This window comes from Oreochromis aureus, linkage group 3 (assembly GCF_013358895.1).
Source record: "Oreochromis aureus strain Israel breed Guangdong linkage group 3, ZZ_aureus, whole genome shotgun sequence".
In the NCBI taxonomy this organism is placed as follows: Eukaryota; Metazoa; Chordata; class Actinopteri; order Cichliformes; family Cichlidae; genus Oreochromis; species Oreochromis aureus.
In genome coordinates this window covers 6,135,286-6,161,092 of record NC_052944.1, presented here as the reverse complement: position 1 = coordinate 6,161,092, position 25,807 = coordinate 6,135,286, and the positions used below count along the sequence as shown (strand labels likewise).

The 25,807-nt window shown below is 40.8% G+C and overlaps 1 protein-coding gene across 6 annotated transcripts in view; it reads left to right on the top strand.

Moving 5' to 3' along the window:
• ehbp1l1a (EH domain binding protein 1-like 1a) overlaps positions 1 to 24,378 on the top strand; it is a 46,789-nt gene extending 22,411 nt beyond the window's left edge. For 4 of the 6 annotated variants that reach the window (XM_039609243.1, XM_039609242.1, XM_039609246.1 and 1 more), the window contains 17 exons: positions 28 to 133; positions 2,659 to 5,750; positions 5,837 to 5,891; positions 6,096 to 6,302; positions 8,443 to 8,769; positions 9,070 to 10,641; positions 10,882 to 11,029; positions 15,534 to 15,700; positions 16,720 to 16,768; positions 16,873 to 17,379; positions 17,478 to 17,505; positions 17,599 to 17,642; positions 17,762 to 17,873; positions 17,975 to 18,074; positions 21,171 to 21,244; positions 22,267 to 22,381; positions 22,931 to 24,378. In XM_039609243.1, the coding sequence (XP_039465177.1) occupies positions 28 to 133; positions 2,659 to 5,750; positions 5,837 to 5,891; positions 6,096 to 6,302; positions 8,443 to 8,769; positions 9,070 to 10,641; positions 10,882 to 11,029; positions 15,534 to 15,700; positions 16,720 to 16,768; positions 16,873 to 17,379; positions 17,478 to 17,505; positions 17,599 to 17,642; positions 17,762 to 17,873; positions 17,975 to 18,074; positions 21,171 to 21,244; positions 22,267 to 22,381; positions 22,931 to 23,024 (6,797 nt within the window). In that variant the 3' untranslated portion in view covers positions 23,025 to 24,378. The remainder of the gene's footprint in view (positions 1 to 27; positions 134 to 2,658; positions 5,751 to 5,836; positions 5,892 to 6,095; positions 6,303 to 8,442; positions 8,770 to 9,069; positions 10,642 to 10,881; positions 11,030 to 15,533; positions 15,701 to 16,719; positions 16,769 to 16,872; positions 17,380 to 17,477; positions 17,506 to 17,598; positions 17,643 to 17,761; positions 17,874 to 17,974; positions 18,075 to 21,170; positions 21,245 to 22,266; positions 22,382 to 22,930) is intronic. The other 2 variants (XM_039609244.1, XM_039609247.1) reach the window with 2 other exon arrangements.
• Positions 24,379 to 25,807: the final 1,429 nt, after the last annotated feature.

The window sequence follows — 25,807 nt, the reverse complement described above, 5'->3', positions numbered from 1 at the left end:
CTAACTTTCTGAACTGTATGTTATTAGCCTCTAACCCTGGAGGCCGAGCCAGCCAAAGGTCAGAGCAGGTCAGAGCTTCAGAGAGGAAAAGAGATACAGCGTTTGGACTGGACACTGCCAAAGCATTAGCGGGGTAAGTTGGCCCTGCAGGCTGCTTGAGTTTGGCACTTCTAAACATTTGCTGTGTTTTCATGATTGTTTAGCAATAATCCACTTTCCCATATCGCAACATTTTTGCTTATGGTTCTATCAAACTGTAGTTTCGAGAGTACTTCATTCGTGTAGTTATCTTTTTTTAATTGGCCTATAAAAATGAAAAGCCTTTACACTTTATTCCCTCTTTAAGGTTATATTCTCTTGCAATTCTGAGCCACTTTATTTGAAGCTGCTGTGTTTAGAACATTGTCTGGAAGTTATGTTCTCTCTGTTTGTGCTTTGTCAGAACTTTTAATTGGATTTGCATTTTTTAACAAAGTCAAAGTGAAACAAATCTGAGTAGTGAGGTGGGCAAAGATTGTGTTTGTGTGACCAACAAATCCCCAAGTTTTCACTGTAACAAAATGACATGCTAGCATGCTACGCAACAGTTTCACTGCTGTCCATGTGAGACAAATTTAGGAAACACAAAAAGTGAATTTTGAAAAAACAACGATCATGCTCGTGGTCTCACCGCACAACTGAGATTTGGCTTTTTGGCTTGGAGACGATGTATTCGTCAAATAAACCTGCTGAAAGCTACTCAGAGACTCAGCTCACATGAGCAGCGATCTTCAACAGGAAATCTTGCTCAGCTAAAAACACACATTTAGTTTATTTTCTGCAAGTATTCAACTTTACAAGTGCAGGAAGTCAAAACAGGACTTTAAGTGATTTAAAAATAGCACCTGAACTGTAAATAGTTACACAAGAAGATGATTTTGGTGGGGAATATAAAAAAAGTATTTATTTATTTTTTTATTACATAATGTTTAATGTGACTCAGGAAGTGTTGCTTTTAATAAATGATAATAGTGTCATAATTGTAAGAAGAAGATGTATTTACTGAGCAACAAAACAGCCTCGAGATCAAGAGAATAAATAAATGAAATAAATACAAAAATACTTCAAAGCTGTCCAAATGGTGAGCTCAAGCAGACAGGAATTTGTGCAGCTTGATGCAATTTTTTATTACAATATATAAAAACCACCCCATGCCATTTCAATCCCCAAAAAAATCACAGAATGTGTGGCATGCTTTGAAAAGATGGACGCATCGGAGAGCAACATGGAGTTTGGATCTTGCCCAAAGATATTTGGCGTACAGACTGGAGCAGCCTGGGATCAAACCTCTAACCTTCCTTAACCTTAGTAGATGACCTGCTCTACCTCAGAGCAGCTACATCCACCTCAAGGAAACGGTCAACAGCATCCACATTTCTTTAGTAAGGTTTCTGTCAAGTCGAGTTATGGCTGATATATTGTCTCTAACCAAGCTGCAAAGAAGTCACACCCTTTCCCATCAAGGCTGCTGAGATCATATTCTGAAATTCAAGTCCATCAACCATCATCTCAACAGAACAGGGTTGGAAAGTTATGGGAAGGTCAGACCAATCAGATTTTAGATCTGATCTGATTTTGCTGTTGCTTTGAAAACAGTGTTTGAGTTCCCTTTGTGATGTTTCTGGGTGAATTTTTGAAACTTCTGCTTTTTGATTCTGTTTTTAGAAATGTGAATTGTGAAATGTGGCACTCAGTTCCTGACAGGCCACTATTTGTGATTGCTAGTCCCTTGCTTTGCATTGTGATGCAGTGATGTGATACATTGTTACAGCTAAACACCAGCTGGCAAAATTGTTATTTGTAGTTTGTAGTTTGTATCAGTTGTGTAGTTTTGAACTTTTTGTGGTTGCTAAAGTTATAAAGTAAGTTAAAGTTAGAAAGGAGAGAGAGTGTTGCTAAAGGAGCTGAGATCACTGAAGTCACTTTCAGAGTCACTGGTTGCCATTACGTCAGATTATGGTATTAGTGGTATGGTGGAAACAGTGAGAGCAGCTAAGTGTAAGTGAGTATGATACCTGACCTCTGCTCTGGATGCCATTAATTATGCTCTTTTTCTGAGATGAGCTTCAGTTGTTGTTATTGTCACATGTCCAGCAATAGTGATGTTACTGAGCAACACTGGTTGCAGCTAAAAGCACTGAATATAAAGCAAAAATGAAAATAAATAAAAAAGTAATCAAAGACTACGCATTGCAACAAAGTCAGAACAAATGACCAAAACTGTTGCACAGTCGCTGTGGAATCATCTAGGCAAAGTGTTGTGACTTGGTGCTTTGTTTGTGGGGTGCAGTTCTTGAGTGTGGTGTCTTAGTACTGAAAGGACTGTTTGTTGTGACAAATGACCATGCATGACATTATGAAGTTATTAAAGGACCAAAGAATAGTAGTAATGCTTTATTAAAGCATGCTATTTTTAAAAAAGGATTTTTAACATGATTGTATATCTACTTCACAGTGACCCTAACCCTGTACACGACTTCCACTGTATTAGTATGAAGATAACCTGAATTGCATTGATCTTTGATAAAATGATCTAATACATTTATTATATTATTGTGGCATCCTCCTCCTTGACTTTGTAGAGTATTGACTGTGACTTTGTATTTACCTTCTCTTTAGTGATGAAAACATGGTTTTACTTCAGTCCACATGTTCGATTGGCGCTACAAAACCACTATTCCAAACCCAAGTTAAAAACACTGAACAGCAACCACAAAAACATCCAAATAATAACACCATTCAATGGGAAGAGCTACCAAAAATGACTACAGAAAATTATCCTGCAGACAGGATCATTCTGTGGGAAGAGCTACCAAAGGTGACTACAGAGGAAATTAGAAAAGCACCACAGAAAGACAGTGAGACGATGAAAGAAATGGCTGACACGCACCCATCATTCACCTGTGCATCCATGTTGAGCACTGCTGGGGATAAAATGGAGACAAATAGAAAAGCTGGGATACTGTTGCCTGGCCCAACCATCAGCAGCACATTTGGATTTCCTGCTACTTCTAAACAAACAACTGAATCCCTTTTGCACAATGAATCTACTTGGAAAAAGTCATCAAAAGAATTTGAAATTGCAACCACAGAACTTGGTCTTCACCCAGAAGGACACGTATATCTAGAAATAGATAAAAACGTTTCCCAGCCTAGTGCACGATTTGTGCAAAGTTGTGTGACGCCTGAAACTGGCTATAAACAGGTTAATTTTGTGGAAACCTGTTCCAGATTGACAAACATTGCTGGCATGCCATCCAAAATGCCACTAGATGATGAAAAACAGTGGCGTGTTGATCGAAAGCTAATCTGGAAGAAACAATCTCAAATACAGGGAATATTACCACCATCTTCATTAGATGAGAATGAAAGTGAGAAGAAGGAAATGGTTTCACTGACACGCTCTTGCCCCAGGAAGGCTAGAAATCCAGGATTCCCATCTGTATCTCAATACAGTTATGCTTTTCTTCGAAAAAGTCCAGTGGATATAAATCACATTGGTCCAGATGTATCTGGCTCAGAATCTGTTGTTGACAACAGATCAAAGATATCACAAGAAGAATTTAGTGCCTTGACTGAAAAAGAAGTGTTACTAGGAGAGAAGGATGGAATTGAAAAACTGGGAGTTTTGACGCCAACATGTCCAGAGAATTCCTCAGTAACAGACATGACCGTGATTCCACAATCTACTATGGTAAATTGTGGATTGGCTAAAAACAGCATTTTAGGTTCTTGTCCAAAAATCTCTCTAATTGAAGGCATTCCCTCATTATTGGAGAATCCTTTCAGCAAAAATTGGATAACAGATTATAAACCTTTAGCTGTAAAACAAGCAAAACCCAACATAGTAATGACTGAATATAGCCTTGACCATGGTGAAATGAAGGTAATGTCAACTTTTGCCTCGATTTGTTCAAAAGAAGCTTCTGTCCCAGGATTTCCATCTGTTTTTGCACCGACAGTAATCTGTAATGAGTCTAGAATGCTCAGTCTCCTTCCATCTTCCCCCACTGTCTCCAGTATAGCTGGTTTTCCATCATTGCAGAAAGCTGACAGCAAAAACTGGAACACCATTCATCAGCCATTGTGGGAGAAGCCGACTGAAAAGGAGCTCGTGTTAGTAATGGAGCTCGATAAAATACCTAAAAACATGAATGGAATTGTTTCTCTTGCACAAAGTTGCTCAAGGAATTCGTGCATCTTTGGGTTTCCCTCTGTGCCAAATCCCAGATTGTATAATGTTGCAGATATGACAGATATGCTCAGTCTTTCATACTCATGCCCCAAACTGTCACAAATAGCCGGATTTCCATCATCTTATGATTTAAAAGACTGGATAATAAACAAGGAACCACTGTTTGAACCAAGAATAAAAGAAAAGCAGATGGACAGAGAGAGCAAAATGAAAAGTAATGAGAGAGTAATGAAATTGATGGTTTTCCTTGTACCAACTTGTCCCAAAGTTTCAAGTATTCCTGGTTTCCCATCTGTTCCATGTCCCAGAATTCATGGCCTGAATATGGTCAACCTCCTTCCTTTGTGTCCAGTAATTTCTACTGTACCTGGATTTTCATCAATTGAATCACATCTGAACGTGGGATGGCCATCTGAAACGGATTTATTGATGCACAGACCACAAAGGAATACTCATCTTAGCATAATCGACTCACCAGTGATCATAGACAAACCAAGCCACATGCTTCCTTTAGTTCCATCTTGTACAAGATCATCATTGATTCCAGGCTTTCCTACTGTCACTAAATACAATATCCTAAGTCTCCTACCTGCTTGCCCGCAAGTATCAAGTTTGCCAGGGTTTGCCTCACTCAAAGTGGGCTTAAAATCCCAGTGGCTTTTAGATCCATATACTTTGCGTAAAAATCCAAAGGAGACAGTTTTTCTTAAAGATGTTCCAAATCAAAATGCAGAGATTATGCATTTAATGGCCCCAGCTTGCCCAGAAAACTCCAGAATCCCTGGATTCCAGTCTGCACCCCATTACAATTCCAACATTAAATCCAGAATAAGTTTTGTACCTTATTGCCCCAGTGCTTCAAGTATCAAGGGATTTGCATCCATGACTCCAGTACCAAGCACAGGTTGGCTAAGTGAAACAAACACAATTTTGTCAAGACCTCAGAAGAAAATGGCAGAAATGTTTGTGGTACTTACACAACAGGACAAGTCGGATTCCTTCAACATAAATATGATAGCACAAGTGGGATCTTGCCCCAAAAAAGCCAGAGCATCCGGTTTTCCGTCTGCTCAAATTACAAACAAATCACCAAATATGGTCAGCCTCAACTCTTCTGCTCCATGTGTTTCATGCATCCCAGGTTTTCCATCAGCCAGAAGGCATAGTGCTGAATCTATGAACATACAAACCGTGGCCACATTCAACAAGATCTTGTTGAAAAACTTACGCAATAAAAGAAATAGCATTGCAGAGTTTCCTGCAAAACAAGACCATAAACAAGATGAAATTAAGAACATGGCAGCAATGGCTCCATCGTGTCCAAAACTCACTCAAATTCCTGGGTTCCCCAGTATTTTGCAATTGAATCCAATTGCAAAAACAATGCCTGTGCCACCTGCAACTGAGAAGCAGAACTTGCAAGAATTACCTCATGCAGAGTCATATCTCAAAGACACAGGAAATCCTGGTGTTTCCTTTGCATCTGGTAGCCGTCCAAGCACAGAACTTTCATATGGTGAGACATTTGTAATGTTAATATAAAGCTCGGATTTATCTTTCTTAGCCTTATATTTTAATCTATTTGATTTTTCTTTTAAACAGAGGAGAAACTTAAAATTGGTGGCAAGCAAAACATAGATGTTAATGTAGATAATAGGTAAGTGGACGTGCCCAGTGCTCTTTTTGGGTTTTTTGCATTTAGTGTTTGCCTAACATGTACTGCTTGGGCCAGCAAATGGTATATTTAGATTGCATGGTAAACTGACCACAAATATGACGTTGAATTTCATGATATTATAATTTTAGTGCTAATTAAGTTTTAACGACCAAGCTTTAAAATCATTTATATTCGGGTCCTCAGAGAATCTCAAATAGAGAGGACAGCAGGAGAGGAAGACCTAACGGTGAAGAAACCATTGGAAAGATCTGAGCTGGTGGGAATCTTAGGTTGGGAACTATTGGAAGCTGAAGGAACAATAACAGAAAAAAAAGGAGAATCCTCTCTATCAGAAAAGGAAAAAGATATCTCTGGATTAGTGGGTGCTATTGTGGGTGTTTTCCACAAAGGGTAAGTGTAAGTTCAGAACAATTGCATTAAGCATGGGTTGCTTATTAATAATCCTAGACAGAGTCTCATATTTCAGCGTCCAGTTTATTCTATACTTGTAACATGCTTTGTGTAGTTGTAGTTCTGACACGACGCACATGACACAAACTGTTTGTGCTCACGGTGCAGTTTTCACTTTATCTTTATGTGCCACAGGCTGGCTCTTTTAGTCAGCCTCATCCACGTTGGTCAACCCCTTGGTTAAATCCAGCATTGTGAAAAAGCAAGCAGTGCTGAACTGGTCTAGGAGTTTGTCGACCTGGGACATGGGGTAAGCTGGGGAATGGTTGAATTTGGTACGTTGGGCTCCAACTCATCTCGATCCTTAACCGAGCTCACCAAAGAAGCAGTTTCAGCCTCTCTCCATTCTTTTAGGAGGTTGAGGTGGTGTATTTGTGTGGCTTCACCCCTGTCTGACCGCACCACTTCATAGTCAATATCAACCACTCCCTGTTTGACCACCGAGGGTCTTTGCCACTTGGTGAGTAATTGTGAGCTTGATGAAGGGAGCAATACAAAATCTCCTGGTGAAAAATGTCTTAGCCTAGTCCCTCTCTTGTACAGCCACTGCTGATGTTACTGGGCAGGGGGAAGATTCTCCTGTGAAAACTGGACTAAAGCCTTGCTCTCAGGTCCAGGATGTATCTAATTTTATTTTTCCCTGGGTGAGACCTTCATCCCATTTTTCTTTAATTAGGTCCAACACTCCCTGTGGGTTCCTGCCAAACACCAACTGAAAGGGAGAAAAATTCAGTGGAGGCCTGGGCCACCTGCTGCACTGCAAAAAAAGGAGGGTCTAGCCAGTGATACCCATTACTTTCATTCTTATCTTGACTTCGTTGACTTGTCTTGTTCATCCAATCCACCAGCTTGTCAGTGTCAGGGTGGTAGACGCTGGTCTTAAAAGATTTATCAGGCCAGAAGACATTCTGGGCAGGATGCACTAGGCAGACCACTTTTTTGGCTTTATTCAATAGATAAAGTTAAGAGTGACAGGAAAGCAGAGAGAGGGGAAGATATGTGGCAAAACGCCACGGGTTGGATTTAAACCAAGGCCAGCAGCTTTCAGCTGTACGGCATATGGCCGCATGCTTATCCCAGTGAGCTAAAGTGGCACTGAGAGAAAACCATTCATCACTTGATCAAAGCTGAGTGTAGTATCTTCACGAGATTGCTCTAGTGGAAAATCTTCCATGGAGGGAATCACTGGAAGACCCCGTTGTTTCCATCTCACTAGAGTCTGCATGATCTTGCATTATCGCTGTGCTGTGCCTTGAGGCAACTGTTGTTCTGATATGGCACTATATAAATAAAATTTAATTGAATTAAACTGACATGTCACCCCTACAGACACCCATTAGTTTTCTAAATTCATTCAAACCTGCTACCAGCATTAAGGGGTGTGAAAGTCGGGAGCTAACCACAGCCTTAAGTCTGTGCATTTAATTCACCAGCACTATGGGATATTAATGGATATCCACATTCTTGATTTCCACCCACTCTGCTTCCAACAACGCCCCCGGTCAGCACAAGGTTTGGTGGACCAGGGTCTGCGTGCAGCTCGAATCCACCATAGCCCAGTGTGTACTCCCATAACACCTTACTGCAGCCCTTTATGTCACTCTTGGACTGGGGGAGGGTGTCGGAGGGCCGATGATGTAGAAGGCCTGTCCTGCTCGCTCAGCTACCGGCGCCACTGTAACATACTCTGTCTAGTCGTAGTCCCGACATGCCATTTGTGCTTCTGATGCAGTTTTCACTTTATTTGACACTGTACCAGTATGCACAGGCGACATTGTCACTCTGACTCCACCTCCACGCCAGGTCCAGGTTAACCAGCCTCACATGGCGCTGACCCCTGAACCCACTCCACCACCCCTCCCCTGAACTCAAGCCACAGAAAACACCCCACCACAATATTAAACTCCCTTAGTTTTCAAATGCGTAGTTTTAAGTGAAGTGAAAACTTTACTAGACTGCATTTGCATGGGAATGCATCGCCAATATTTACTGGTTTCTGTAATGAGCTACATGCTGATAGATAAGACAAATTATACATAGTTCCAGTTTTCATTCACTCATATATGAATTCATTTCTCAGTTACGAAACTGTAGCATCAATCTTGGGGCCATCAAACTCTGCATTAGCTGAAGTTGATCACCAACCCAAGCCTCTCTCTTCTTTGGATGCAACAATGACCCCTTCGGATGAGTTTTTTCAAGTCTTTACAAATTGCACCACTCCCATCGAGGGCAGGTTTGAGGCTTCTCTCGGCCATACCACGGAGCATACAGAGGAAAGATTACTCACAGGGAAGGTTGCTGTTCATACACCAGTGTGCACTGAAGGTTTACTTCCAAGGCAGCAGACTGAGGTAGAACAGGATGAGGTTAGAGTGGTGTTGTCTTCTTGTCAGCTGGAAAAAGGGTGAGTGCTGGTTGCATGGTGTGTACATTTTTGATTTATTTATTTCGCTTATGAGTGCTTACTGCTCAGGATGCTTGTGATGGTAAAGTCAGCCAGTACTGACACTGGAATATGGAACTGCGATATTGGTCGCTTTGTATATTAAGGTTAACCTTTGTTTCCTGTTCGTGCAGCTTTGTTCTAATGACTTGTTGTGTATCAGGATTTGGTTTGTCCTAATAGGTGGTTGCATGCACAGTAGAAATATGTGACAAAATTAAGAACAGATGATTCTGAAGTTTGTCCTTTGTTTTTCTTAAGCCCTGAACAAATAAGCATGGAAGAAAATAATGCTACCTCCCAGAAGCCCACATCAAATGAGACACTAACAGATGCCACTAAAGATAGAGAAGTCAACTTGGATGTTGTCTTGGAAGAAGCCTCACGTGATCAAAACGTTAGTTCAGATGGACCACAAGGTGACAGTTCAGTACCGCAGCGAGGGAGGAAGCCAAAAAGAAGAAAAGTTCAAGACCCGCCACAGAAAGAGTGTGACAGTGAAAACGCAGTTCCTAAACGTCCTCTTAGAAAGAAAGATAGTTTAACCCGAGACCACAAACCAAAATTTAATGGTGCATCTGTCAAGTGCCTTCCTGAAGTTGTCCCAGTGGAGTCATTAAACAAGGATGCTAATGCAGAAGTAATATCTACACAACCTGCCACCTACCCAGGCCCACTCAAAACAACTGACAATATCATCCCAAAGCCAGAGCCTTGTGAGAAAACTGGCACTATTTCAATCATTAAGAAGATACATCTTCCTTCAACTGAGACTGACAAGAGAATTACGCCACAGAATGTAAATGTTACAGTTACGAATTCTGATAAACCAGTCCACTTTGATAAAGCAGCAGTTGGTGATAGGCAAGAACTAAGTCAACCAGCAATAACTTGTGATGCATCTGTTGATGCACTTAATATTAAAACTCCTCAGAAGTCAGAGGATGCACCAGTGACTGCAGAAACTGAAAGCTTAACACAAACAACTTATTCTGTCCCAAAGCCTTGTATGAATATACATTCCAGTGGCACTTTTTCAGATACAGACAGAGCCTCTAAAGCTTATAATGGAGAACAGGCACATTCAGCAAAGCATGGTAACCCTTCACACATGTCTTCAACAGCTAAAGAACTGTCAGTGGTGGAACATAATAAAGACCTTCCTCTTCTTTCCCCAGTTTACCAAGCAGAAGTAGTGGCTGGTGTACACTTAAGGAAAAGCAGATTAACCAATGAGGAAAATGTTCAAGCAGAGGATAATAATTCTTCAGAATCGCCAGTGAAACTCTCATGTTTGCCAGTGCCGAAACCAAGAGTAAAGAAACGTCTTAGTGATTTTTTCCCAGACGACACTGAAATCTCAGATAGTTCAGCTGTCACCAACAAGGAATCAAAGGAAGGCCCACCATCACTGGATTCAAGTACGATATCTGAATTAGGTTTTGTGACAGTTCATCAAGAATATGACAATACATTACAATTGGAAAAGGAAGTTCTAGCAGCAATGCAAGAAGAGTTTAGTCAGTCAGGTGGAGATGATACAGAGCAGGCTCTCGGTGAGACCACTGAAGGCTGGACTTTTACAGAGGAACACGTTTTTACAGATCCCTGTGAGAAGGCTGTAGAGGCGGTAACTGAACAGTATGTAGAGAAAGTCCAGGAAGCAAAGACCGATAGGCACCTTGCAAGTACTGTTGCTTCTCAGGATGACTGGCTGCATCTAGACGATAATAAAGAGAGTGAACAAATGGAAATTGACCTAAAAAAGGAAAAGAGAGATGAAGAGTTGGACTTTGGCTTTGTGTCTGTCACTGCAGGTTGTTCAGAGTTCAGGTAAGATTAGTCAGTACGGATTACGATGTGTGAGGGGGTAAATTATAACTTGGATATGTATATATTTTTCTTTCTCTTTATACATTAAAGTTTGCATCCCTTAAAAAAATGAAACTAAACTCAAAAATGATGTATGTTAAATTAGCAACATGGTCTGGAAACTTAACTAATAAATCATTTCTTTTACAATAAACATACGTACATTTTTATAATTTGCTTTGTATTTGTGTGTATTTCCAGGCAAAAGGAAACAAGAGAAGAATCATCAGGTCAGCCTGTACTGATGCCTCGTAATAAGAAGCGTTTGAGTTGTTCTACCTTAGATGAAGGCAAGTCACAAGTTGTTGCCCTTGAGCAGGACAGGAAACCAACATCTGCATCTCAGGAGGTATATTTAAGCTTACTTACCTGTATATTTATATATGAACAATTGATCAAATAACTGTGTGTAACAAATTTCTTGGAGTGAAAAAAATATTATCTGAATTCTTTTGAAATTTACACAATCCATCTTGCTGGGTTTGAAGGTGTGCACCTTTGACTAAACTACAACCAGTAGTTGAGCCAGTCGTGAGGTAGTGGAAATAATTTTTTGGTCCCGTGCTGAATTTAAAATTTTGCTCATTTGAAATAATCAGTCTCAAAATTTTATGGTTTGTTTCTAATGGAGAGAGAAAGAATACCAACCAAAAATATTAGAAGTTGATCTGTATGCCATTGAAATAAATATTTGATCCCCTACAACCCAGCTCTTCCACTTCAACCTCACCACCACGAGAGACAAGTCCCAAGAGCTGCCAAAAGATGTCAAGGACAAGATTGTAGACCTGCAGCTTAGTGATGAGGTGATAACGGTTTGTGTGGTTTATTCAGAAATGGAAGAAATATAAAATGACCCTCAATTTGTTTTGGTCTGGAGCTCCATGGGATCAACTAGACCGGCTGTGTTTGGCAGAATAGAGATGCTGTATATAACCCCAAGAACACAATCCCACAGTTAAGCATGGAGGTGAAAATATTATGACTCTGTATTTGGGCAAGCTCTAAAGGATGGACGACTAGATTTACCAGAGGACTAAGCAGGTTGTTGTGGATAAAATAAAGGGGTCTACCACAGGCTGCCAAGGGCAAGGTTGATAACTGAGGACACCTTTGGTACTCTGGCTCTGCAGTGGTCAATGCACATTGTGTCATTGGCTCAGGTAATACAGATGCCTATTCTCTTCTGCTTATCCAATATATTGTCCCGGGGTCCCGATGCGACAGGTTGCACAGGGGTAACACATAGAGACAAAGAACCACTCACACCTATGGTTAATCATCAATTAACCTAACCTCACTAACTGGGTGGCTTTGGACTGTGGGAGGAAGCTGGAGAGAACCTGCACAAACACAGTGAGAACATGGAGACTCCCCACAGAAAGTCCCTGGACTGATCATGAAATTGAACTCGGGACCTTCTTGCTGTGAGGCAGTAGTGCTAACCACTGCACCACTGTGCTGACCTGTGCAGGAAACAGATTGACAAAAATATTCAGTACTCAGTTCACTAAGTCGAAGGAACTTAGTGACTCTAAGAAGGAGGAACTGCAGATTTAAAGTGGGAGACCTGTCACCATTAGATGGGAGGAAACTTGTTAAGATGCTCAGTAATAACCAAGGAACCACTAAACTTCAGGCCCTTTTTAACAGTCAGACGAGATTAAGAATGAGCTTCTTGGCCAAAATGATAAGACTTATATTTGGAGGCGTAAAGGTGAGGCTTTTTAACTGAAGAGCACTGTTTTTCTGCCAGTGGGACTGCTACACTACACAAAATGGATGTAAACATTAAGGAGGAGAATTACCTTCAAATGCTTCAACTTTACCGCAATTCAGCCCGTACATAGGTATCACTTGGACACAATTGGGTGTTCCAATAGTGATCTCAAACATGTGTCAAAACTGGTTTTGAGATAGACAAAGCAAACTAACTTTAAGATGATGTCCCGTAGGAAAATGCTTGGTCATCTGCATTTAACCCATTCACTCAGTGAAGCAGTGGACAGGATGAATCTACCAATCAGGAGCAGTGTGTAGAGATGCTACCTTGTTCAAGAGTACCTCAGGGTAGCCGTTCGGTGGATTTGAACCCCTGACCGTCTGATCACTGGGTGAACACCGGTCCTACTGAGTTATCCCTGCCCCCTGACTTCAACCCTACTGAAAAGTTGTTGACTACACTTAAAAGCTCTGTCTGTGCCAGGAAGCTGACCAAATTAACTCTACAAATTCTGACAAGAAGAGTGGCCAAATATTCAGTTAGAATTATGCCAGAAGCTTGTTGATGATTATAAACCATCAACCAAGCTAAAAGACCTTTAGCCAACTATTAGTGGGAGTGTATGTACACCCAACCTATTCAAATGGTGGCCTAGTAGCGACCTCCAAGTGCCGCTGTCCATGGTGCTGCCAGAAACCAAGTAAAAAAGAGAAAAACATGTTTTCAAAGCCTTCAGTAATTCCAACAGAAATTCCTGCAGCTTAGTGTAATATTCTACCCACAATGCAGTGTGTTGATCAATTTGATCAATCAATCAATTAAACCTTTATTTGTCACCTGCAAAGTTTGCACCTGCAGTGAAATTAGACCCACCTGACCATACATACATAGCACAGACATCACATGGGAAGACAGGTCGGAGACAGGTAGTAATTTGGGAAAACAGCGAAATGTACAATACACTGGGCAAATGGAGGAGGGAAAAAAAGAGACCTCTACTCATTCTGGGCTCCTTGTGGGAGGTCAGCATGAGAACAGAAAACAAAAAACACTCCTCTGCACAGAGAGCACATACATCTCCACATCACAACACCATGAAGCACATGACAAGCAACGGCGGTGGGTAAGGGGGCGAGAGGTGAGCCGATGTAGACACAGCCATCTTGCCCTGCAGCTTTTCTTCCAGCACTGGGCCCAGACCTGCCGTCTGACTTCGGCCTTGGAGATAAGCGTTCAAAGGCGTTTGAAGTGAAGGATGGGGGTGCGTAGGATGGGAACGAAGAGTCTAAACACAGTCTGTTATCAAGGAGGACGTTTTTGTTGTTCAGCTCCAGCCTTGAGACCGCAACTGGCGCCGGTATTGTAGCCGTATGAAATGAAGGTGGTTTCCTTTAGTGCGAACAACTGCATGTCAATTTTACAGTCGATCTAAATGTCCGTCACTGGTCTCTCAATCTCCCGTTGGAGAGCCGTGAGCTTCTCCGAGATCTTATCCGTGCTGCGTTCAATGAGCACATTTTGAGAAGTCACGACTCGTCCCATCGTTTCCATCACAGCGAGCAGCCTTGTGGGGTTTTGAACAGCCGATTCCGCTTTCTTTAATCTTTAAAGCCAGCTCTCACCCTAAACCGTTATCATGGTTCCAAAAAGGTAGATGTCTTCCATGTCCTCGATTGACAGTCCGGCCAGGCACACGACCCTCCACGCTCTCCCGAACCCAGGCTTCTTGTTGAGAAGAGGGTGTCAAATGCATTCAGGGACCAAATCCCTAATTCCTGTTTTAGGTTTTAGAGAAGCTGGTTTTAGTGCTGACACACACCAGTTCCCTGACGTTAAGAAAGTAGAAGCTTTGAATCAAGCTTTTCACACATGAACTCTGTTAAAATCAGCTCTTGTTGCTCACTGACTGACAGTACTCTTCATCGTTGCCTTTGGCTTGCACTGACTCATCTTATAAGTCAAAATTCACTTTCCTGGTTCAGAAAAAAAACGGTAACGTCTCCCTTTAGGAACGTCAGGGTAACTGTATCCTACATATAAACATAATGTGGCATGTCTAACAAGCCACGCCCAATCACAGGTGTAGATTTAGAAAAAAACCTCTTCCCTCAGTGTGTAGCTGCAGATGTTGTATTTATGTGTTATGTGCACTGATAGCTTTGATAGAGTTGATAGCACTATTTTAATTCTGTTAAGTACTCTTTAAGATGTGCTGGGTCTGATGTCATCAAAATATTTATTTTATTTTGAAAGGAAAATATCACTAATAGTGTGTATTACTTTTATTCACTTGAGCCAGGTATGATCAAAATGCTTATTTTCGTGTGAGTTATGACCAGATTTAAAAGAGAAACATTGAAAGAACATTACTTGTTTATCATTACTACTAAACATTCCACAGTCGAGTGTTAGTGGTATTATAACATAGCAAAAGTGATTGAGAATGACGTGCATACTGCACAGAGGTCGCCAACTTTCTGCAGAGTCAATCACAACAGACGTCCAAACTTCATGCAGCCTTCAGATTAGCTTAAGAACAGTGTGTAGAGAGCGTGATGAAATAGGTTTCAGTTGGTGAGCGCTGCATCCTTGCCTTGCATCACCAAGTGCAATGCAAAGCATTTGATGCGGTGGTGTAAAGCATGGCACCACTGGACTCTAGAGTGGAGTGGAGATGTGTTCTTTTAAGTCACATTTCTCCGTCTGACAATCTGATGGACGACTCTGGGTTTGTTGTTTGCCAGGTTGCCCAGAGGAAATGAAGCTGTCATAACTGCAAGGGGCTGACATCCTATTAAAACCTATGAATTAAGAATGGGATGTTATGGTGAAATGCATGTGGAGGCAGATGAGCAAATACTTTTGGCAATTTGTATACTGGAGAAAATCCCAAATAAATTAATTCTTTAATTAATCAATGACACAGTAGCCTCGATGTATCTATAAAACAGGTTCTGACTCTATAGTAAATAAATCTGACCCTTAAAAATGGGGGCTGTGTCTGAAAAAGCTTTAAACTCCTTAACGTTTAATGCACATTAAACCTGTTCAATTAAAAATGTGAAATTCTGCACTTTATGTCAAAGTTTGTATCACTATAATTTCAAAATATTCTTGTTGTGTTTTCTAGAATCCACCGGGAAGTCCTACCTTAGTTACGTCAAGTCAGTCGCTACTGGAGTGGTGTCAGGAGATCACAAAGAATCACAAGGGAGTGAAGATTACCAATTTCAGCACTTCCTGGAGGAACGGCCTCGCGTTTTGTGCCATCTTACACCACTTCCACCCAGAAAAGATGTAAGAAACAGTTGCCACATCGCCCTTACTGGATAGACTGTGGACTGCTAGTTTAATTTTTAGCTTGACTATAAGCAGTGACAGCTATTGTGTGCAGCTTTCCAGGTGTTCACTGGCCAAATGTTTAGCTTCTTCTCTGTGTCTCTTAATGCTAATTGTATATTTAAAATGTAGTGCTTTGATTGTTATGTAGTCAGCCAATACTATACTTGGTTGGTTAACCATCACCAGTTTGTTCCCATTTACCTGTGGGATTCCCAGGTACTTGTAACCGTGCTCAGTGTCTGGAATGTTGCTTTCAATTAGTACAATAGAGTTCCAGTTCTTTCTAGTTTGGCTTCTTTATCATTTTAGTTCAGCAGTAAAGCTGCTTTTGCGTTTAGTTTTGCCTTGGTAAGTCTGCACTTTGGGTCCTCCATTCTGCCCTCTTCATACAGTCCACAACAGTCACAGTCAGCTTCTTTGGACCCAGTGCTGTTCAACTTTTCACGCTTGATACTCTTTCTTGAATGTCTGCCTCTGTGATAGTTACTGGACTTTGTTCAGGGAGGTTGCTGTGGTCTGCTCTTAGCTCCTCTAGTCACTGAGCATTGTTGTTATGGGTTGCATCCTTCTCCCATATCCTCTTAGCATTCCACATCCCTTGTCCACTCACGCCTTCTATTTCCACAACACTGTGGAAAAAAATTAATTCTACTAGTTTATATGAAACTGATGTAACTAAATCTAAGGATGGCATGTGCCAACACACTACAGAGTATCTACCTAAACTTTGCTCCAGTAGAGACTCATTATCTAGTTGTACTTGAGCGTTACTGCAGCACAGTCTCAACTTAGACGCAACGTGTAGTTTTATGCTTGATTTTACATTTGTTTTACACATTGGTTTTTTGGTTTGCTTTCTTGGCGAGGTTTTCCTTGAAAAATAATCTTTGTCATTGCACTTACTGGTTAATTAAAGGTTCAATGAAAACTTAAGATATAAATATAGTACGTTGCCCTGTTTTGTCTTTTTCTAGTAATTTTGAAATGTTGGATCCATATGACATCAAGCAAAACAACAAGAAGGTGATTAACAATTTCCTATATTCTTCTGAAATTACAAGTACTGATTACTTAATATTTGGGAAGTCCTTATAATGTCCTTGTATCTCTGTCTGAACATGTTGCAGGCTTTTAATGGCTTTGCTGAACTGGGAATTTCAAGGTTGATGGAGCCTTCAGACATGGTCATGCTTGCAGTGCCTGACCGCCTCATTGTCATGACCTACCTTAACCAGATCCGCACGTATTTCACTGGCCAGGAGCTCAGTGTGCTTCACATAGACAAAGACACCAGTGAGTCCAGTTATGCTGTAGCAGGGGACCGGGAGGCCCAAGACGACCCCGAGGCAACTGTTCGCTACTGCGCCCAGAGACTCCAGGAGGAGGGTATAAGTCTTGAGACTAATGGGAGTGTAAGCACCGCAGAGAAGGACAGTAAAGCCAGCAGGGACGTGGTCCCGCCTCCCAGAACCAAACGCTTGCAGGTTGCTGGGGCAGCTCAGTCTCCAGTGGCACCGCCACGGACTCATTTTATGTTCAAGTCCGGCTTCTCTCATGTCAGAGATGCTGACCTGGTTAAGAAGCGTCGGTCACAGCGCAGGAGCGGGTCAGTAGAAGAAGGAGACATGTCAGTGGTATGTTACCTTGTGTTGCCTCCCCTGATTTGTTTATTCCTTTGAAATGTCATTTTTCTCTTATCTACATTGTGTGTGGATGTTGTTTGTCTCTGCAGGCTGAAGCCCAAAGGAAGTCAGACACTGGTTAGTTCTCTTTGACTTAAACAAAAAGCAACAACAGAACTTGGATATAATGATTAACGATTGGTTGCTTATTTTTACATTGTTTCCATGCAGAGAGAATGGATGCTGCGTTAAAGGACAGAAAACCAGAGGGCCAGGTGAGCCAACAGCTGCTTTATTGTAATTTGTAAAGTGTGTCAGGAAGTCTGTGGAGAATCTTTTCTTTTCCTCTCATCGTCTGCAGAGTGAGTAATTATGTGTTCATTGTTGTATCTAGGACCCGAGCGAGTACGTGTTGAATCAAATGGAAGCCTTGGAAGCAGAACAAAATCACATTGATAACAGAGCAGGTGTGGTGGAGAGGAAACTCAGACAGTTGCTGGAAACAGGTAAAATACCCGTTCTACCTACCCACCATGTTCTAATCTAAGAAGGAGAATAAATAAGACGATAACCAAGACGGGAAGTTAATGATGATTTTACCCGACAGGCAGTGACAAGGAGGAGGAGGAGAGGTTGATTCAGGAATGGTTCACATTGGTTAACAAGAAAAATGCTTTAATCCGGAGGCAGGACCATCTACAGCTGCTGTAAGGCACACACACACACACACACACACACACACACACACACACACACACACACACACACACACACACACACACACGCTGAAGGTTACAAATATGCATATATTTTACTCATATTCATATTTGATGTGTCACTCTGATGGATGCATCAGAGGATATTTGACGTGCCTGACTGAAGCAGCCAGGTTCAAACCACCAACCTCTCTGATTAGTAGGTGACCTGCTCTAAGTCCTGAGCTGTAACTTCCCCTAAAATAACGGGACAGTACAGACAGCCAGGAGGCAATAGATCTCATTTGTGAGAACTTTAAAGTTCATTCATAATCAGTAGGCCATGTTATTGTGAAAACTCCAGAATAGCTACGAAACAGACCATGTGATGTTAGTGTTTTCCAATTGCTTCTTCTACAAATAGATCCCCCAAATACTGTGCAGAGTTTATATTTAAATACACGTTCCATTCCTACTTGCAACACTATAAAAAACATCAGTTTAATTTGTGGTTGTCTCTGTGGAGCATGTGCTGCCAGATTTATGCTCTTGCTTTGGTAGTTGCTTGCTTATGCCAAAGATTTGAGCTTTTCTCTGTCAGTAGTTAAAATCTTTGGTTGCGGGGTGCTGTGAGATGCGACTGACACATTTGTCAACACTCTGACATTTTGTCTGACAAATTTGTCCTTTTTTGCATCGATTAATTACTAATTTATCAACAAGGTTTGTGCTCATGTTCAAACACTAACAACATAACCAAACGTCTATTTTAGGATGAGTTTCATACACTGTACAGAGTCTTGAGCCACCCCTCATTCTTTCATATTTTGCTGGGAAAATAGGAACTTAGTGCAGTGATTTGTTGAAATGTGAAAGAATACATAGAATTACAGCGTATAAGGCAAAAAAACTGAGTTTGTACAAATTTAACAAGCTTGAAAGTCAATATTTTGTATAACCACCTTCATTCTACAACACAGCTTGAACTCTCTTACACAACGTTTCATGTAGTTTCTTTCAATAGTCTTCAGGATTAGTACGTAGGACATGCAAACCTCATGTTTGGTTGTATCTGTTCTGTTCTCGGTCAAGATTATAACACACTGCTTCTATAATAATAAGGTCCAAGCGCTGCGTAGGCCAAACCATGACTGATAGTGTGGTTTTTCTATCAGGTATGCTTTTACTGCACTCACAGTGTGTTTAATGAAGCTGTTGTCAGCCAGATGCTTTCCACATTGCTGCTGCAGATAGGCTGGCTACAGCTCAGGAGGTAGGTGGTGGTTCAATCCCTGGGTCCCCCTAGTCTGCAGGCCAAATGTCATTGGGGGAGATATTAACCCTAAGTTGCTCTCGCCTTGAGGCGACTGTTGTTGTGATTTGACGCTATATAAATAAGATAAGATAAGATAACCTTTATTAGTCCCACACGTGGGAAATTTGTTTTGTCACAGCAGGAAGTGGACAGTGCAAAAGTTATGAAGCAAAAATTAGAATAAAATAAAATAAGAATAAATACAGTACACAACTGTACAGAATAGAATAAAATAAAATACTATATACAGCAGAATAAAATAGAATAAAATATACAATAAGATAAAAATAGAATACAAATGCTATATACAACTGAGTAAAAATACAACGATGCCAGAAAAGATTATTGCACATTAGTATTATTGCACATGTGTGGATGTGTGTGTTTGATCAGTTAAAGTCTTTGTTGTGGAGTCTGACAGCAGTGGGGAGGAAAGACCTGCGAAATCTCTCCGTCCCACACCGTGGGTGCCGCAGTCTCCCACTGAAGGAGCTGCTCAGTGCTGTCACAGTCTCATGCATGGGGTGGGAGATGTTGTCCAACAGGGATGACAGCTTAGCCACCATTCTCCTGTCACTCACCACCTCCACTGGGTCCAGAGGGCAATTCAAATAAAATTGAATTGAATGAATGTGTGTGACTGTTAGTTAGTGAGCACTTAAAATCATAGAAAGTGAATGTGGCGTGTATTAAGTGCTTTGAGTACTCCAGCAGAGTAGAAGAGTGCTATATAAGAATCAGTCCATTTACCAGATTAATTGTGACTAGCTCTAAAGCAGCACTTAGTGAACGTGGCCCTAAACTATGTCAGAGAGTTCTTGTGTAATTTTGGCACATGTCAGCCTTTTCTTCCTGTTTTCCTTCCTTAAGAATGGTTTCTGAATGGCCATCCTGCCACTGACACCATTTATGATGAGGCTTTGGTAACCAGTAGATGGGTCAGCACAAGGGGATCTTTCCTTTTTCTCAAAAACATGACTTTAAGATATATTGTATATTAGGTATATAGGTCTGTTTTTACCTTACAACGAAGAATCCTGTGAAAATGGTCAGGTCCAAGCACAGAACTGAAAATAAGTGAAAAAGCAGCCAGTGTCCAAAGAAAAACCCAGAGACCACTTTAAAATGACAGGACAGTCTTAAAGGAATAAGGTGTGCTTCAAGACTTTTGCACAGTACTGTATATCTCAGCAGTTTTATTACAGCTGGACTGCTTTGAGAGGTCCTGAATCACTGCAGCTGTTTGGTCATTTCCTGTAGCAACCCCCTCATGTTAAAAAAGTAGATAAAAAAAATTGAAATGATGTGGTTATTATATTTTTCATTTTACTTTTTTCTCACTACTTTAAGTGATTCTTTACATCCTCTACTTGTAAAAATGTTGCTGACTTGCTTTGTGTACACCAATCAGGCATAACATTATGACCACTGATAGGTGAGATGAACAACACTGATTATCTCTTCATCATGACTCCTGTTAGTGTGTAAAATATTAGAAAGTCAATAAGTCTGATCCACGGAGGCCCAGCAGGACTTAAAGGATCTGTTGCTAACATCTTGGTGGCAGACACCACAGTACATCTGCAGGGCTCCAGTGGAGTCCATGTCTCGATGGGAACGTCAATATTTATTTTGCCTCTATTAGCAGATGGTGGAGTGGTCAACACTGTCATAACACTTCATAGCAAAGATCTTGGTTCAAATCTTGGCTGGGGGTTCCCACCTAAGAGAAAGTTAAATGAAATACAAATATTGGCGTGTCATAAATCATTTCCATCTGTTCTGATTAACAGGCTTGAAGAACAAGACTTGGAACGAAGATTTGAGCTGTTAAACAAGGAGCTGAGGGACATGATGACAATTGAAGGTATGACTTTCTAACAGTCGGTATTAAACGGTTTCATATTCCCATAATGTAGTTTAATGGTCAAAGTGTAGTTTTGCAGACAGGTCAATTGTTAAAACCTCGATTAGGTTTAATTTAGCTTCTGAGATGTGTCAGTAGAGCTAAGAAATGGGAACACAAAACCCTACTGATCAGCTGCTGTTTGGTGTGCCGCGTACATGTAGTGGCAGCCGAAATACAAAATACATACAGTACAACTAATCAGCTGCTGCTGAGATTTTGTCTTAACCACCGACTCAGCCTGTCAGTAAACGTTTTCTTTCACTTGGCAGGAGGAAATGTTTTCACAGCCCACCTCAACAAAACCGGGACAAAAAAGCAAAAAGTTTCATTTTAAATCACATCAAACTCATTAACCTGAATTTCATCAGTAACTTTGGCTGTACAAATAAAAAACAAAACATGTTTCATTTCAAACAGCTTCTTGTGACCTTTGACATTAGCTCCCTCACTTTTTCAACAAATAGTGACAAATTAAATTCAGTCGGTATAAAAAAGAAGAAGCATTCAGTGAGTTCAGTACTCGTCACGTGTTTTCCACGGCACATCTGTTCAAAACAGAGTTGCAGGTTCATTGAGTCGACAACAGCAGAATGGCCACAACCCTCTAATGACTCATCCTCTCACTCCACACAGAGCCAGAAGTCGCTCAGTGTCTGTGTCACCTGAAATATTACCCGTGTAGCGATGTCCCTGCACAGACATCAACTACATTCACCGTGAAACTAGATATTCCTTTGTCAGACTTCCTTTTTGGCTTGACTTTTTATGAGTATTGCCACTTGATATCCTGATATGTGGAACTTGCTTTGTAGTACAGGGTCCTGATTTTACATGTTTACTGATACCTGGAGTCCAGGTCTCTGTTGCTGACTTTGTCTATACAGAAAAAATGTAAAAAGCAGCTCGTTACTGTTGATGAAAATGTCCTTGTTTCCTCCCTAAACTGTTCTCTGCCCCACCTCTGTGTCTCTGTGCTGCAGAGTGGCAGAAGACTCAGGCCCATAAACACAGAGAGCAGCTGCTGCTCCAGGAGCTGGTGTCACTGGTGAATCAGAGGGATGAACTGGTCCACAGTATAGATGCCAAGGAAAGAGGGTGAGACACGTGAGACGCACATGATAAACTATTCCTAGGCTACACTCAGATTCAGCTAAAAAGTGAATTTCTGTATGAAACATCACAACGAGCCTGGAAGCAAATCATGGTTTCATATTCAACTTTCAAACACTATTTCCATCTTTTTTGCATTTTTAATTGAACCTCTTGGCTCAGTAATAAGACGGTGATAACGTCAGTAGTTCCGGAACAAATTTACTAGTTTTTAATGAGGAATTTACTCTTGTTTAACTAACCTCATCTATCTGTTTGTAAATGGTAAATGGCCTGGGGTCAGAGTGCCTTATAAGGTCTCAGCCAATCATGCACATTCATACAAGCACAACCTTCCAATTAGAAGATGACCTGCTCTTCTAAGCTACTATCACCTCACTCATGCCCCTCTCTGTCGGTCTGTCCAACCTTCACAGTCGCTACCCTAAATAACTGAACGACACTTTAAAAGAAACCTTGACATCTGCACTTTTCCCAGCACAAAAATGCGTGCAGGCGGCTTGTAACCGTCTTCTTCTCTCTTCTGGTCCTCAGAGCTGTGGAGGAGGATGAGCGTCTGGAGCGTGGCCTGGAGCAGCGCAGGAGGAAGTATGCTAAACAACAGAAAGAGAAGTGTGTGATGCAGTGACCACCGCAAACTTCCAAATGTTGGGTCAAGGCAGTTTTCTCTCCTCTGTCACCTGCTATCAGAATGAATGGTGTGGTTTTAGGTCAGCAGTAAGTGCACATTCACACTGAATCTGAGAAGGTTCAGGCAATACAGAATTTACATTAAAGTTTGGCTTGAGTGGAAGTTTTGGTCTGCTTTCCATTTTTAATGTCTCAAAGTGTCCCATTAGGAACCCTTTTGTTACCTGATATATGCACTAGTTAAACCTCATAAACTGGTTGTAATGATGCAAAGTGGGTTTGAGTGTGGAAATGGTTGTAAAGCCTGGAATAGCTAGCTTACACTATGGCTGATCGATAGATCCTAGAACGCTACAGCAGCACAAAGCCAACAGCCTTACAACATAACAAAAAGCATCCGTGTCTGTTTTCCTGTGTGGGTCCGTTTTATTTAAAGTTAATGGTTTCTAGCTGAATTCGGTGTAATGGGTGATTTTGAACAGCTTTGAACAAAAAAACACAAGAAAAGTCAAGGTGAGAATTTGACAAATTTAGGCGCTACTGATTGGACCTGAGTAGCATTTACGGAAATGTAACTGAAACCGTGTGTCTCCCTGTTGAAATGTGAATAATGTGAATAATGTCACTGTCTCCCTCTGCTCAGCGTGTCAAAGTTTGTATTTAAGTGTCTCAGAGGTTTTATCTTGTGTGTGAACGTTTGCAGTTCTCTGTCCATCGTTTGTGTGTACTGCAGCTTACATGTTGCCAAAAGCAGTGCTTTTTATAAAGTTTTATTAACACCTGTTACATTTGAAATATTTGTAAAGACTGGAAAATACAAAAAGCTTAAATACATCTACACATTTTATGCAATTTTGAATGTGTTTTAAACTGTGGGGTTATATTTGCCATTCTTCCATAGAAATTCAAAGTCAATAAACCTTCCTGACACAAAACTGCTTTTGTTACTTTGTTCTCACTTTATTCTTCTTCTTGTTGTATTAGCAACAAAAAGTAGAACACTGCTGAGGATTTTACAAAGACTTGTTTGTTCAAAACAAAAAGGGTATTAACGAGATGGTTTTCAGAATATCAAACAGTTGTACGCGGATGCATGTATAGTTGTATGATTACAGTGTAAAACCTCATTGAAAGGGTCCTGAACAATAACATGCAGTATGTGTCATCTTCATCACGTGATTGAACACCATAGAGTGACCTGCTACTTCCATTCTGTCAAAATGACCCTTTCACATACAAACATTAAGACTGTTGTGTGGCCATTTTACAGATAATGTGAGGAACCCAAAGCTGTAAATACACATATTAATATGATAATATGTAATAATGAGATATATCAAACCTAAAGGACATGCTTTTGTGTACGTGTCATTATTAAAGTGTTTATGATAGTTATTTGTACGTTCATCAGACACTTTCCTGTCACAGTTTGGCTGAGATGCTGACTGTGTGGCGTGAGGAGGTGGACCCAAGTGCAGAGAGACAAAACCTGACGTAACAAAAAACGAGCCGTTTATTAAGGCTGGCAAAACTAAACCTAATCTGGGTGAACTAAGGCTAAACATAAAAAATCATGGGACAGGAACAAGAACATAGAAACCTGACATGAAGACCTGGCATGAATTCAAAACCCTGGACACAGATGATTGGGCGAGGAATGAATGGAAACACACAGGAAGTGATCAGGGGAAGTGGAAACACATGGGGAAACAGCTGATTAGAACGCACATAATAACGGCACGGGGGAAGTGAAACTAAACAGACTGAACATGGGATACCAGACCTCTTCAAAATAAAACAGGAAACATAAAGCATGCAGACATGAAACACATGAAGGGTGAGGGAGACTTAAACACGGGGGCGAAGACACAAGGAGAATCTAAGAAACAATGAACTATAACGGAAACCTAAGCATAATAGAAATGAACTTAAATAACCCGAAGAACTTAAACATAAACCATAAACAATCAAATATATTAAATTTCAAAATGCTGGGTCAAATGCTCCGGGGTCATGACACTTTTAAAACACGTCTTAAAACCCATTTTTATTCTTTGGCTTTTGACCTCAGTGAGACTTAGTTTCTCTTGTAATTAAATTAGTTATTAAATAACTATTTAATTACTTTACTTTTTTCTTTTATTTGGCTTTTATTTATATCTTATGTAATGTTGTTATTTAGTTCCAATGTACAGCACTTTGCATCAGCTGTGGTTTTAAAGTGCTTTATAAATAAAGATGATGATGATGATGGTGACTTTCCCTTTTTACCCCTCAGCTGTAAAAGGCTGAAGGGTCACCCCACCGGGCAGGCGGTGTGGTTTGGGAATCTGACAACTTGATAACGAGACAATGTCTCAAAATCTTGTGAACATAAGAAATCAAGAAAGATGTCACCCGTTCATTTCCTATGGTGGTCACTTTTGACTGGGAACACCACAGATGTAACAAGGTTGACTAAAACACTCAAAGTTCAATGAAAGGTGGTGCTCATCACTTTTATATGTTCAAGTGCATAGTGTGGAGGATGTTATAAGGCCTTCAGGCAATCAGATGTAAAATACATTATTTTTGAGTGTTTTAAGTTGTAAATCAGTTTGATTTCACAGGAAGAATTTCTGGCACAACTTCACCTCCTTCCGAGGTGCAGGGAGAGGATGAAAACATTCACAATGCAGGAACTCCAGCAACACTTAAGGGAAGATGAACAACTTTACGGACTGACCAATGTGTTTTGGCTTGTGGCCTTCATCAGGGACATAGTAAAACATTGTAGAAGTT